Genomic DNA, 14,774 nt, shown 5'->3' with positions numbered 1-14,774 from the left:
AAGCAATAGGCCACTGATGCCTACCAGATTCATCTTCCTCGTCCTCTTCCTCCTCTTCTGGAGGAGCTATGGGAGCATCGACAGCCTCGCCCCCCTCTTCCCCTTCCCCATCCTGGAAGATTTCTTCAGCAATGGCTTCCTTCTCGTGTTCCTCCTTCCCATAATCCTCCTCTTCATCATCCTCATCATCTGACATTTTTCGCACACGCCTGAATTTTTGCTACAAGAGTAAAGTAATCATAAGGTCCTTGTCATCACAGACACCACATAAATGCAGCATGTTCTCTACCAGAGCCCTTCCGAACACTCCCTACCCCACGTCAACGTATCCCAACCACGGGGAGCACCAGTGCAGTCCATCAGGTGTGCAGGGCCTCCCCAGAGCTGGGCAAAGCCCTGCCTATCATTCTGAGGGCCACAACTCTACCTTCCCAGCACCCCAGCTCTCACCCTCGGGCTGGGAGAACTGAAGGCCTGGCCTCCACAGCTGTCCTTGACTTCCACACTACAGAAGTGCTCATACAGCAATGCACATAACACACCCATGCTGGGCTCAACTTTCCATCCCCACCTTCCCTGTCTCACTTACTAACCCAAGCCCTGGTCCCAGCTCACCATGCAAAATACTGGCATGAAAAAAGAACTCACTCTTTTGACTTTGACACCCAAGTTCTCTTCAATGAGGTCAAAATCGTCATCCTCCAGACGGTCATCGAAAGCTGGCAGGAGAGAGCAGGGACAGGTTACACTCCCCCGTACTGGTCAATGCACAGCACAGAGATTGAGCTAGCCCCATTACTGCTCAGGCATCAGACCCTGGGAGGGCCAGGAGAAGCCCCTGTTCCCCACTCTGCAGCTCAAACAGGGCAGGTGTGTGTGTACTGCACCACACTGCCTGCCGCAGAGCCCAGCTTACACAACTTACTGCGTTTTCTCTTTTTGTGGCCGACATCGTCCTCCGAATCGCCAGAGTCGCTTGCCTCTTCCTCCTCCTCCTCTTCCTCATCATCATCATCATTAATGAATCCCTTTAGGTTCCCCTGCTCATCTTGATCATCAAGATTCTCCTCCTCCTCCTCCTCATCTGAGATGGGCAGTAATACAAGTTTCAGAGAGGCTCAGGACACTTCACCCAGACTATTCTAGGTTATTTGCAATGAGCTCCTCTCTCAGCTTATCGGTTGGGGGCGTCACAGAATTCAAACTTTCAACCCGCACTCAAAGCAGACTCCTGCCCAAGTCAAAAGCCCAGCATTTCAGCAGCCTTACTGGGCTCCGTCTGCATTGAGAACAGCATTACAAGGAGGTCTCATTGCTGAAACAATTTTGTGGCGTTGAAGTTAATATTCATCGCCAGCAGGCAGCTGGGTTACCCTAGCTCTGTCCGTCTGAACAGTGGAGGCAGGCTGCAATGAGCAGAAGGCCAGAGACTCTGGAGCCCCCCGCTCTTCCCCTCAAACAAAGCCCAAGTTCATAGACCCTCCCAGCTGGTTCCAAAGCCTGCTCACTGGAGCGGTCTCTGCAGAGGGAATGGGGGGCTGCATGTGTGAATTCCTTTGCTTTACTGGGTAGCATCAGGTGGTTCGAGATGTTGATGGCAGGTGATTTGGTATATTAGAAAATACACTTCCAAGTGCTTTGAGGAAGAAAGACACTAAAACATTCTATGGGACTGCCTAGAGCCTGCCCTCTCCTCTGCTCATTATGCCATGGCTTTGTCATGTGTTCCCCACAGATACAGGATGCTAAACTGAATAACTAGGGATCAAATCCTTTACACAAAAATGCACTAAGGGCTTATCTACCCGGGGACGTTTACCGACAGAACTATACCGGCATAATGCCACGTGTGGCCACGCTTACTACAGACTGAGCACGTCCCTGTGGGGAGGTATGCCAGGATAAGTACAGTGGTGTGTTTATACCAGTCGAGTTCTACTGGCAGTTTTCTCCATGGAGACAAGCTTTCCCAGTCAGCAGGGGACGCACTTGTGTGTCTGTTTCTCAGGAGAGTGCTGCCTTATATGGCCTGGTGGCAGGTTACAGTTCACCACCAAACCCTCCGCCCCGCAGTGATGAGAAGGAACCGTTGCTAATCACTGAAAGATGGAAGAGCCGCCATGACTGTTCAGGGCATGTTGAGAGCGCTGAGAGAGATGGGCCTGGTGACAGACGAGCAAACTCACCATCTTCCTCTTCTACAAACTTCTTGTTTGCTCTCGGAACAACCTCCCCATCGTCGTTGTATTCCTCCTCCGACTCCTCAGCCTCGCTCTCCACAAAATCAGACATGGCTCCGGCTTCTCACACCCCGCTCCAGAGAACTACCTGGCAAACATGAAATCCCACTTACAACCAGCCAAGGAAGCAAAAACCAATGTACTCCGAAGAGTCGCAAATACAGGGAGAGAGTTAAGGCAACAGGATTTCAAACCATTTATGAAGCCCCCTGAATTACCCATAATCCATCCTGCATGAACACACCAGTTGCAAAGGATTATGCAAATCAGACAGCAGCCGAGAGCTTCTAGAGGCTTTTAACCTGGTCTGAGCGAGCAGCCAAGTCACAGGAGCAACCATCATTACAGAGTCTCAGAGGGGTAGCCGTGTTAGTCTGGATCTGTAAAAGGCGACAAAAATCCTGTGGCACCTTATAGCCTAACAGACATATTTGAGCATAAGCTTTCGTGGGTGAATATCCACTTCATCATACTTCGTATTCACCCACGAAAGCTCATGCTCCAATATGTCTGTTAGTCTATAAGGTGCCACAGGACTCTGTCATCATTACAGAGCTGAGCTCCTGTCTCATCCAGAAAAGCAGCACCACTTGATCGCTGCCCAGAAACCTAGGAGATATACAACCTCAATTAAGGTTTTAACATGATTAAATGTCGCACTCTGCTAATGAAATAAAAGCTAGAGAAGCCTGATAGGATATATTGCTGACTGGCTGCTTACCAGCCTAGACAAACAAGGCAGCACATTGTTCACAGAGCTCCAGGAGCCAAAGATGGCAAACTTACTACAGGAGAGGGCCTCAGAGGACAGAATGCTCCAGGAGCCTGGATGTGACAAAGCGTGACAGTTACACAGCATCACAATAACCCTGCTCTGGATTAGAATGTTTACGGATTACCAAAGAACAGTAAGAGACTCACTGGTAGGATCGAAATGAAGGCACTAGACGAGGACTTTTAAGGTTTGTTTCCAGGATCCAGACCCTTTGACTGCATGAGAATGTGGCTTCTGGAAGCAACCAGAGAGTCAAGGTCAGCACAGGGGCAAACCACATGTCCGTGATGGTGGTCTGGATTTACTATTTTCGTTTCCTTTGAACTTATGGCTTTACAACTCACCATCATTCCCAATTGCCTCTGCTTCCAAAAGTAACCCTGAGACAACAGAGACATTTGACAATTCTTCCAGCTAGCACCCTGGCGTGGAAGCAGACCAGACACTGCCTCTGGAGATGGGTCGAGAAGGGTTAGAGCAGGGCTGGCCAACCTTGGCCTGAGAAGGAGCCAGAATTTAACAATGTACATTGCCAAAGAGCCACAGTAATACATCAGCAGCCCCTCATCAGCTCTGCCCCCCCTCCCACCCACCAGCAGCCCCACTGATCAGCGCCTCCCTCTCCCTCCCCGCACCTCCCAATCAGCTGTGGGATGCAGGAGGTTTGGCAGGGGAGGAGTGAGGGACGGCAGGTTCGCGGGGGGGGGGGGAGGAAGTGGGGAGGGGTGGGGTGGGGGCAGGGCCTGTGGCAGAGCAGCACATTGGAAAGTTGGTGCCTGTAGCTCCAGCCCCGGAGTCAGTGCCTGTACAAGGAGATGCATATTAACTTCTGAAGAGCCCCAGGTTGGCCACCCCAAGTTAGATGAAGAGGCAGATCTAAAGCACTAATCTCCAAACCCAGCGTTGAACTAGATATGATGCATACATGTAAAAAACGATGAGAAGCAGAATTCCATGGCCCCCTAGGGAACGACACCTGGACAAACAAATTCCAGAACGCTCACACGCCAGTGGAAGACAATCACACACAAAATAATCTGACTTTGTTGGCTTGGGATATGAGCAAGCCCCATCCCCATCTAGCTCCCGGGGCTGCCCCCAGGTTTAGACATTCAGATTGCACAAACATGGCTGCTTACAGCAAATCTTGGGCCTTCGCCTCCATAAAAACATGACCTAGGCCAGGAGTGGCCAACCTGTGGCTCCGGAGCCATGTGCGGCTCTTCAGAAGTTAATATGCGGCTCCTTGTATAGGCACCGACTTCGGGGCTGGAGCTACAGGCACCAACTGTCCAATGTGCCGGGGGTGGTGCTCACTGCTCAACCCCTGGCTCTGCCCCCATTCCACTCTTTCCCCATAGCCTGCTATGCCCTTGCTCCTCCCCCACTCCCTCCGAGCCTCCTGCATGCCACAAAACAGCTGATCAGAAGATGGCTGGGGAGGCGCTGATTGGTGGGGCTGCCAGCAGGTGGGAGGCACTGGGAGAAGCTGATGGGGGGGCTGCTGACGTATTACTGTGGCTCTTTGGCAATGTACATCAGTAAATTCTGGCTCCTTCTCAGGCTCAGGTTGGCCACCCCGACCTAGGCTATCCCTGGCGGTCCTTTGCCCAAACCTTCACGCGTATTAAAAGCTGCAAGGAAATGCATCAGCTTATGTCTCACAAAAGGAAATCTCACAACAGAGATATGGTAAAGAAAAAACATGACATTAAAGAGATGAGCAGCTCACAGCTCAGATTCCACAGTCCCAAAGCTATCTGGGCACTCCGGGGCTCCAGCCAGCACTCCCTCTACAACACTAGAGACATGGACAAATAGTAACTGCCCTGGGCTAGAATGACATCACTCCACCTCCTAGCCAGTCATCAGCCTGTCACCCATATACGGATACCTGTACAGAATATCTCCTCCCCAGCATCTGCATGTCTAGCAACGGTTACACACACAATCCCTACCATATCTGCTTGAGCCGCTCTCCCAGATGGTAAGGCCACAAACATCTAAATATGCTTTTGTACATGGCTATGGCACCAACTACCTCAGACGAACTGTGTAACACTGTAGTACAGCCATATCATGTATCATTACGTTACTGACATCCCTACTTCTGCATGTAGGTGTGTATCAACCAACCACAAACAGTTCTCCTGTGTATCTGCTCATAAGTGCCTCTTGAAATACAATTATAAAAACAACCAACAGCAGGCTGAACGGCTTTTACACATTTGAGTTTCTAAGTAGAACAGCCTCACCCTCTCTGCCCATAATTCATCCTTTTAAGACAGCTGCAAAGATGGCAGAATTGCCCCCCTCAACTCCCCAGCATGCCATGACCTTCTGTCTGTTCTAACTTTTCATTCTGAGCCCAAGTTCTCCTCACTGCATGTTCCAGCAGCTTCCAGACACATCATCCCCTTGGGCACGTTTCCATTCCAGCTTGTCTAGTGAGCAGAAGCACAACTGAGAAGTAGCAGCTCATTTACTGGACGCACTCGTCCAAAACAGCCACGCATTTCGAGACATTTGGCCATTTCCAGCTCCAGCATCATCCACTTTAAAAACAGTGTGAATGGCAGCAAGCAGAGATTAATTAGCATGGGAACAAGAACTGAGCATGGCTATTGCCATGGAGATGTGGAATCAGATCTATACGAACAGTACATCCTGCACTCTGCGTTGAGTATAGAAATTCATTCGAATTCTAGCGCTGAAATCCCATTGGATGCCATGTCAAATGGCAAGCGGGAGTCTCAGAGAATGACTGCTGGAGACTGGGTGGCACAGAGTTGCCTGTTGTTGGGGAATGTTGAATCCTAGAGAACCCTGGGAAAATGTGCGAAACTGCATCTAACCCGACACAGGGACAGGCCTCTCAGGCCCACAATTACATCTGTGGACACTCCTGAGGCTAATTATCTTTACTGCAGGCCTCCCTTGCCACAAAAAGCACTCACAGCACCTGAAACCAATGACATCGTACACTTGGTAAGGAGTTATGTGAACTGGCTAAAGGTAACAGGAATGCAGCAAGGTAACCGAGTACAGAAATACATGGCTAGTGTTTGTGGAGGTGTGAGACTAAACCTGATCATTTATTTAAAGTCACTGTTTGTGGTGTACCAGTAATCTGCTGGGTGCACGAGTCTTGAGATTGAAGTTACCTTTATGCCTGTGATACCATAGTGAGACGTCAATATGACTTTCCTTAGCACTGAATATAGGTTAATTCTTCCTGTCTTTTATTTCAGCAAACAGATTTGGTTACTTTAACACCCTGCCTAGCAGGGCTTTGGAGTGGAGCCCAGAACTGGAGCGTGGAGCAGCTCCGGAGCAGTAGGTTTTTGCCTGGAGCTGGAGCAGAGCCGGAGCACAGCTCCAAAGCCCTGCTGCCTAGGCAGTTTGTGAACATCAGTTAGGTCACTTCTTACTGAGGGTTTGAAACAGCACTTTGCAGCACTGTGACGTTAGACAGCTGGTGATGGAAAACGCCAGTCCCCTGCCTTGAGACACGCACACGGAACCCGCCCTTCTCTCATCATAAAGCAATACAAGGCTGGGCCAGGGGCATTCATACTCTGCTCAGACCAAGGCCATCCTGACAACTTTCCAGAACCCACAAGTTGCCCTTAACTGGAATAAAACAAAGCAGATAGCAGCTACCCTTGCCTTCAATGCAGAGATCACAGGTCTCGCTAACTACAATCAGGCCACTCAGCTCAAGACAGATTATCAAATGCTGTGGGTTACATCTCTGTTTAGGCGAAGGAAGCCAGGAGCTGCAGTTGGCCTGGCTGAGTTGCTTTGGCATTGCTGCTTTAAGCGCTGAAACACCTGTACAAGACCAGCCACTAATGCAATCAACCCAGCAGTCTACTAGTTGCTTAACAAAACACACATGACATGAGTGCTGTGGCAGACACAGCTCTGCAAATACTGTACATAAATGTTTTTGCAGAAGTTAACCCATGGACAAAAAAATATATCAATATTGTGATCAGTGAGTCACTGCAGAGAGTCAGACTGTTACAGGCACAGATATCGGCACACTGGCATTTTCTCTCACTTCACAGTGCCTTGTTCTGGGTGAGCAAAGCAGCAGAGGCAAGAGGTCCCAGGGAACATCTCAGCTACACCTCTTCTGCCTGGAGGATGGGGGCTGTGACGGGGGGGCGGGGGGAGGAATAACCTTCGGTATTTGCATAGCGAAGATGATGCCTCCTTCCCCCAAACGACAACACTCCTCTTGGCCAGAAGCCACTCCATTACAGAAACAGCTTCAGAATATAAATATTGCTGGAGAAGAGAGAAAAAGCCAATCTAGGCTTCGGGAAAGAAAAATAATGCCAGAGTACATGGTGGGGCATAACTCACCACTCAGACTCACAAGGAAGAGATATGCCCTCGTCACTGGATTTAAACATCCACTTTCACTCTATGCATCCGAAGAAGTGAGGTTTTTACCCACGAAAGCTTATGCCCCAATAAATCTGTTAGTCTTTAAGGTGCCACCAGACTCCTGGTTGGATTTAAACAGCTACCAGAAAATCCACCCAAACTCCTGCTTGGATCGTTTAAGGGCATGTGTGTACATGCAGCTCCACAAGATGGCACTAAAGGGAGTCCCTTTAAAAAATTGAGAAATCCGGGACTAGCAGCTGGTCACAATGGTCACTTCTAGCCTTAAACCCTATGAAAGACCTCACACTGAAGCACCATGACACATTCAGACCAGCACCTTGGACAAAAATACCCTTCAAGAGCAATTAACTGCAGGGGGATGCTCAAAATCAAACAAAATTTATTTAAATTTATTTAAATGCATCTGAAGAAGTGAGCTGCAGCCCATGAAAGCTTATGCTGAAATAAATGTGTTAGCCTCTAAGGTGCCACAAGTACTCCTGTTCTTTTTAAATTGGAATGTGGATCTCTAGCTATCTGTTAATCCCACCCTGTGTCTATTGTGACTGGGAGCAGCTCAGTGCAGGGATCACATCTCAGTGGGTGTGTATTGTGCCTACCACTACGGGGCCTTCAGTCTCTACCCAAACACCAGTACAAATTTCTAGTTTAGATTTTCCAATTCTTTGTCTTTATTACAAAATTGAAATGACCCTGCCACCTCTCCACCCTCCATACCCTGCAATGCCAGGAAATCCAAGAGTGAAATCACAAATAGCACTCTGCCACTCAGGCTGGCTCTAGCCTCTGGAAACAAACACCACAATATTATTCCAACAAAATCTAGCGACAGCAGAAATTTCATCCTGATAGTCAACTGGCAATTGCCTATAACCCACTACAGGCAATTGCCAGGCCAAACTCCATCTGGGTGTCTCCTGCTTCACATCACCTCATCAGGTTAAAAAAAATAAAAGGCACTTCTCCTAAAGCAGCTTATGATTTTCAGAGAGTCAGTCAGTAGTTTAAACAGATATTTTGTCATCAACATACCTGAACTGAAAAGATATAATTATTTAAATTATACAGATCCCTATTAACACTGACCTAGTAAATTCATATTGCCACACAAGTATGATAAATCTTATTCAGAACTCCCAGCTCACATTCAAATTCCACTTTATTTAAATGCAAAGACTCAAGAGGGCGGGGGGCCTCAGACCTGTACCCAGCAACAACATGAATACCATTTTAGACCATAGTCCACAGCACATATTATCCAAATATGAACAGAGACTCTTACTTCCAGTGTGAGGTGGTCCAGAAATGTCCCCTTTTTCTGTTATTTTTCTTTCTATGAACCATGTATAGCATACCCAGCTGCTGTATGCGTCCCTTGTATGGGTCCCCTGCCTCTCCTCCTCTTCTGCCTATTTCCTGGTATTGATTACCTTCAAAAGACTCATTTATTTGACCAAACTCGTAGTGTTATCTGGATATTTATGCTATTCAGACTCCATAAACAGTAACCATACACTGTAAAATTTGCTTGATCCTAACACAAGGCTGTCATTTCCCCATTGCAATACTGTATTCCTTGTTTCTCTAAGACACTAATGTTGGGGGATTGGTCCTTTTCCAAAAACAAGCTATCACACATCTGGCTGGTAGTAGTACCTGTATTATCAATGGGTCCTTCCAAGTCACTGACAACCTTTGGACTATTACCTAATTGTACCATTGTGGGTTCTGAGGGTAGTCAAATTTTACTTACACCTCTACCTCGATACAACGCTGTCCTTGGGAACCAAAAAATCTTACCGTGTTATAGGTGAAACCGTGTTATATTGAACTTGCTTTGATCCACCGGAGTGCGCAGCCCTGCCCCCCCCCCCCCCCCCCCCCGAGCACTGCTTTACCACGTTATAGCCGAATTCGTGTTATATCGGGCTAGAGGTGTATTTGTTATAATCAGTGGAATTTTTAATGTCTTTTGAAAACTAGCTATTTGTAACTACAAATATCCAAGCAACAGAATAGGAAGGAGACACTCAGTAGTGCTCAGCAACTCAGGGTACTATTTGGGGATCCATTCACCTCAATGGTGGTACCCTACGGCGCAGTGCTGAAGTGCCATGGGATCCTTTGGGATGAAAGGTGTACAAAGAGGTTGCATGAAGCTCCTGCAGGGAACAGTGCAAAGGTTTAAGCAGCAGGTTTTAAAATACCTAGTCTCTCTGGAACCAAAGGTTCAAATCAGAACAAGGGCAACTCAACTCTGTATCCTTCCAAAGATAAGGTCAGTAACACAGGGTTACTCTGTGGATCCCTTAGGGTAATTCTGGAAAACAGTGGCTCTCAACCTTTCCAGACTACTGTATCCCTTTCAGGAATCTGATCTGTCTTGTGTACCCCCAAGTTTCACCTCACTTGAAAACTACTTGCTTACAAAATCAGACAAAAACCACTAAAGTGTCACAGCCACACTATTACTGAAAAATGGCTCTCTCATTTTTACCATATCGTTATAAAATAAATCAATTGGAATATAATGATTGTAGTTACATTTCAGTGTATATAGAGCAGTATAAACAAGTTGCTGTCTCTATGACATTTTAGTTTGTACTGAGTTCTCTAGTGCATTCTATGTAACCTGTTGTAAAACTCGGCAAATATCTAGATGACTGGATGTACCCCCTGGAAGACCTCTGCGTACCCCTGGTTGAGAACCACTGCCTTAAAAGACAGATCCTCTGTGCTAATGTTAAAGACCACAAGGCCCTTTTTGTAAGGGGAGGGGTTTGGCCCCGAGGTGTTGTTTCCCGTTCTTTTTTGAGCGGAGTGACACCCATCCACAGCAATGTTGGTACCCTACTGCGCAGTGATGAAGTGCCCTGGGATCTTTTGGAATAAAAGGTGGACAGAGAGGTCGCATGAAGCTGATGCAGAAGCCCTCATTGCTTGCTTACAGCTATGACTCAGATTTTGTTGCCCAGTGCTTGGAAAACAGGTTCTCTCAGCTCCATGTGCAGCAGGCCTCTAACCCAGGGAAAGGCGAGTCACCATTGCAGTTCCGGGGGCCTTTTCATTTCCCTTAACAACCAAACACCCCAATACACCCGAGCGGTTCCCCCCAGGGGCAAGGAGCTGCTGCAATGCCACCTTCGCAGCATTCACCCCGCACAAGGCTGCTCGGGCTCGGGCTGAGGCTGGGTTACCAGTTTGTGGGGCATTCGTACAAAGAGCGACCCATGCTGCCGGCCACACGGGCTGGCGGTGGGAACGGGGCGCCCCGGGCTCGCGGAGGAGTGCGCTGAGGTGGGGGGGAGCAGAGATTGGAAGGGGAAGGACGGGACGGGGGAGGGCCCGCAGGGTGTGATGGGGGCGGCGGGGGCCATGGGGCAGTGGGGGGTTTGAGGGGCAGCGGCGGAGGGGGGATGGGGGCGATGGGAAGGGGACGGGGCAGTGGGGGTCTGAGGGGCAGCGGCGGAGGGGGGATGGGGGCGATGGGAAGGGGACGGGGCAGTGGGGGTCTGAGGGGCGGAGGGGGGATGGGGCGATGGGAAGGGGACGGGGCAGTGGGGGTCTGAGGGGCGGCGGGGGGATGGGGCGATGGGAAGGGGACGGGGCAGTGGGGGTCTGAGGGGCAGCGGCGGAGGGGGGATGGGGGCGATGGGAAGGGGACGGGGCAGTGGGGGTCTGAGGCGGCCCAGGAGGACCCTCCCCACCGCTGCCCGGGCGCGGAGAGACGCCCGCGGGCGATGGGGGCCCGGCCCCCAGGCCAGAGACCCCAGCCAGCGCCCCCACTCCCGGCCCCGGGCGGGCCCGCGCCCGGACTTACCCGCTGGGCTCCGAGACTCTCGCCGCCTCCGCTCAGGGCCGAAGGGAAAATGGAGGCCTCCGCTGCGGCGGAGAGAGGTGGGAGCAGAAGAGCCGCGACCTCCGGGCGTCCGACCGTCACTCAGAAAGTTTCCGCTTCCGGCTTACGGGCGCACTTCCTGCCTCTCTAGGCTCAGAGAAGGCAGTGGAACGATAGGCTCCGAGGGTACTACTCTATGGTTCCGGTTGGGTGGGTTTCCGGTTCCGGTAGCGAGGATGCGGCGCTGGCGAGTCCCGGGGCCCCGGCTCCTAATACTGGTGGTGGGCCTGGGCGCGGCGGCGGGCTCCGAGTCCGGCCCGGTCACCTGCGGCTCCGTGGTGAAGCTGCTCAACGTCCGCCACAACGTCCGGCTCCACTCGCACGACGTGCGCTACGGATCCGGTAACAGGGCGGGCCTGGCCCCCACCCGGGCTCCCCGCCCCCCCCCCCCCGGCCCGGCCCCCACCCGCGATCCCCGCCCCCCCCCTCCGGCCCGGCCCCCACCCGCGATCCCCGCCCCCCCCCCCGGCCCGGCCCCCACCCGCGATCCCCGGTCCCCCCCCCCGGCCCGGCCCCCACCCGCGATCCCCGGTCCCCCCCCCCGGCCCGGCCCCCACCCGCGATCCCCGGTCCCCCCCCCCGGCCCGGCCCCCACCCGCGATCCCCGGTCCCCTCGCCTGGCCTGGCTCCCGCACCCGGGACCCCCGCCCCCCAACTCCGGTCCCGTCGCCTGGCTCTGATACCTGTTATCCCCCACAGCTACCCTCCCTGCACAGGACTCGTTCCTGGGTCCCATCTCCAGGTCTGCAGCCCAGCTACGCCACCCCATCCCTTCCCAGGTCCTTCTCTGAAACCTTTCTCCTGGAGCATTCATGCTGGACTGGGACCTGTCTCCATGGACTGAAGCACTTTCTCTTCCCATTCCTTCCCCATTGCTACATATTGTCCCAAGCTTGGTCTGGAACTGAGTCCCCTGCCTGGTCTCCCATCCCAGAAATCTATAGTTTTGGTATAGGTGTTCTCCCCCATCCACCCTATGAGAACAGCTGCATCTGTTGCAGGTTTCTGGGGAGCCTTGTTACCCCAAAGTTCTTTTGAAGGCCGGGCATGTTGCCTCCTTCTCTGGCGGAGCCTGGGGTCCCTGCCCCTCTTGTACTGTGGCTGCACTTGGGCAGTTTGTGTGGCTCTTAAAAGTCCTGTTCCTGGTTTGTGCACTGCTCTACAGCATGCTGCCGATTGCATTTTATGTTGGAAACTGTAAGGGACCCAGCAGGTCAAAATATTTTGTTGAACTAAAACTGCCTGATGGGCAAATTCCTGCTCTTGGCGAAGTCTGTCCGCAGCCTTCCCCAGTGTTTCTTGCCTTCTGCAGCACTTAAGAATTTATGGGCAGGTTGCACGCTCTCTGACTTCTTTTCTGTTCACGCAGGTAGTGGGCAGCAGTCAGTGACGGGAGTCTCTGCTTTGGACGACAGTAACAGTTACTGGAGGGTTCGGGGAAAGACATCCACGGTCTGTGAGAGGGGGACTCCTGTGAAATGTGGGCAGTCCATCCGACTGACCCACATCAACACAGGGCGAAACCTGCACAGCCATCACTTCACGTCGCCTCTCTCAGGGAACCAGGTAATCCCTGGAGTTAGAGTTGTGTGGAGACCTCTGCGGGCATGGCTCCCACTTATTTCCCTGGTGTTGCCTGACGAGGGTCTCTGCGGAGAGGTCTATAGTATAGCATCAGCCTTGGCACCCTTCTCTGCTCACTGAGTGGTCAGTACTTAGTTGAGGGGGTTGGACAGAACAAATCTTGACCTGTCTGCTTGAGAACTGGGCTGGTGCTTGCCTGAGACAGTGACACTGGCTACCTTGTCCTGTGTGCCTGAGGGAGGAGAAAGGCGTTGTGTGTATGACTGCAGCAGGGAGAGACTTGTCTATAAGTCACTGCCATGAAAAGGCAAGTCCTTGCAGGTCCCTGCCCCCTTTTCCAGTGGGAATGCTGTTCTCTGTGTGAGTCCTGCAAATCTGACACGATGTGATTCCTCAGGACGAGGGGGACATGGAAGTATGCTCCTTAATTCTGATCCAAAGGCCCAAATCTCTGCTCAGTGCTCAAGATTGGAGGTTTCTTCTTCAAGCTAATATATAACCTGAACCAAGAATGTAATCATTCCACGTTCTAGCTCTTCTCTGTGTGGCTCACTCTGTCTCGCAGGGAAGTTTTCAGAGGCCCATTGAAATGGTGTTTCCTTCTGCTGTTCTTGCAGGAAGTCAGTGCGTTTGGGGAGGATGGCGAGGGAGACTACCTGGATGACTGGACTGTTCTGTGCAGTGGGACCTACTGGGAGCGGGATGGCGAGGTACGGTTCAAGCATTCATCTACTGACATGCTCCTATCTGTGACCGGGGAGCAGTATGGGCGACCTATCCATGGCCAAAAGGAAGTTCATGGCATGTCCTACTCCAACCAGAACAACAACTGGAAGGTGATGGAGGGGATCTTCATGAAACCCAGTGAGCTGTTGAAGACTGACTCCTATCATGCTGAGCTATGATGGACTGCGCTGGGGCTCCTCAGTACCTCTACCACACAGTGTTCGGCTCCTGAAGGAACCAGTCTGTCTCTAAATGCTTCTGGAGAGAGACTAGTCCTGCACTGGTTGGCACAGGCCAAGGAGCAGAGCCCTGGGTCTCCTGGTTAGTCCTTGTGGGTCTAATTCTCTGTATTATTTAGGGCTCTGTCTCTTGCAGGGTCCTACTGCAGTTGGTTTTCTCCCTGCAGAGGGGCTAAGAGAAACTCTCCCTCCACAGGAAAAGCAGGAAGAAGGGACTTTTAATGGCTTGTGTTTATCATCTTGTACTGAGTCTGTTCTTATTGTAACTACCCTGAGTGTCTACCGTGTTGACATCCTGCTGCCCCTGTAAACTCCAGATTGCTGACATTCATGCACAGATGTGCCCTGGGGGGAGAGAACTGCTGACTTGGACTGGGCTCATAAAAGAATTCAATTGTCAAAGAGTGGGTGATGTTTTATCTTGCTCCCATTCATATTTACTTACCAACGGAATTACTCCATGGCATGGAAATCAGCAGTAACTCCCAGGGGGCGGGCAAGTGTCACAACGCATCCACTGATGAATGGCACAGATTAAAAAATAATAGGCCAGCAAGCAAACTAATAGCACTTAGGAAATAAAAAAGCCCCAGACCACTTGTGTCATGTCATCTGAGCACCAGCAGAGGTGTGGCCAGCTGCTGCTGGCAAGAGACAGGGCATGAGATGAAGAGAATGATAGTTAGTTGGGTTTAAACCAGTAAATAGCACTTGTCGGTTCTGCCTGCTCATCCAAAATGGAATGAAAATGTTCTGTTGATAATCCCAGGTAGGAGAGAGTGTAACTGTCTTGTGCAGGTGTGGTCAAGGCTCCCGTGTCTGAGCTCAGGGACGGAGGGTGTCAGGGGCTGCTTGTTTCTGAAGGCTTAAGAGGGGAGACTCCCGACAGC

The 14,774-nt window shown here is 51.2% G+C and overlaps 2 protein-coding genes across 3 annotated transcripts in view; one reads left to right on the top strand and one right to left on the bottom strand.

Annotated features, from left to right (window-relative positions):
• SUPT6H (SPT6 homolog, histone chaperone and transcription elongation factor) overlaps window positions 1-11,356 on the bottom strand; it is a 41,795-nt gene extending 30,439 nt beyond the window's left edge. Inside the window, exons 1-5 of one of the 2 annotated variants that reach the window (XM_054008115.1) lie at window positions 11,258-11,356; window positions 2,187-2,328; window positions 926-1,084; window positions 649-719; window positions 25-220 (exon numbers count right to left, since the gene is read on the bottom strand). In XM_054008115.1, the coding sequence (XP_053864090.1) occupies window positions 25-220; window positions 649-719; window positions 926-1,084; window positions 2,187-2,292 (532 nt within the window). In that variant the 5' untranslated portion in view covers window positions 2,293-2,328; window positions 11,258-11,356. The remainder of the gene's footprint in view (window positions 1-24; window positions 221-648; window positions 720-925; window positions 1,085-2,186; window positions 2,329-11,257) is intronic. The other variant, XM_054008116.1, reaches the window with a different exon arrangement.
• Window positions 11,357-11,483: 127 nt separating this feature from the next.
• Window positions 11,484-14,289, top strand: SDF2 (stromal cell derived factor 2). The gene is made up of 3 exons (XM_054008190.1): window positions 11,484-11,677; window positions 12,705-12,901; window positions 13,537-14,289. The coding sequence occupies exons 1-3, from the start codon at window positions 11,512-11,514 to the stop codon at window positions 13,822-13,824; spliced, it is 651 nt and encodes a 216-aa protein (XP_053864165.1). The 5' UTR covers window positions 11,484-11,511; the 3' UTR covers window positions 13,825-14,289.
• Window positions 14,290-14,774: the final 485 nt, after the last annotated feature.

The sequence above is a fragment of the Malaclemys terrapin genome, chromosome 18 (genome assembly GCF_027887155.1).
Source record: "Malaclemys terrapin pileata isolate rMalTer1 chromosome 18, rMalTer1.hap1, whole genome shotgun sequence".
Classification (NCBI taxonomy): domain Eukaryota; kingdom Metazoa; phylum Chordata; order Testudines; family Emydidae; genus Malaclemys; species Malaclemys terrapin.
This window is presented reverse-complemented; position numbering and strand designations above follow the sequence as displayed.

Excerpts from the sequence above, each read along its gene's own strand:
- SDF2 (XM_054008190.1), top strand. The coding sequence starts at position 11,512 with ATGCGGCGCTGGCGAGTCCCGGGGCCCCGGCTCCTAATACTGGTGGTG. Across the intron at positions 11,678-12,704 it reads CGACGTGCGCTACGGATCCG|GTAGTGGGCAGCAGTCAGTG; the intron begins GTAACAGGGCGG and ends CTGTTCACGCAG. Across the intron at positions 12,902-13,536 it reads CGCCTCTCTCAGGGAACCAG|GAAGTCAGTGCGTTTGGGGA; the intron begins GTAATCCCTGGA and ends CTGTTCTTGCAG.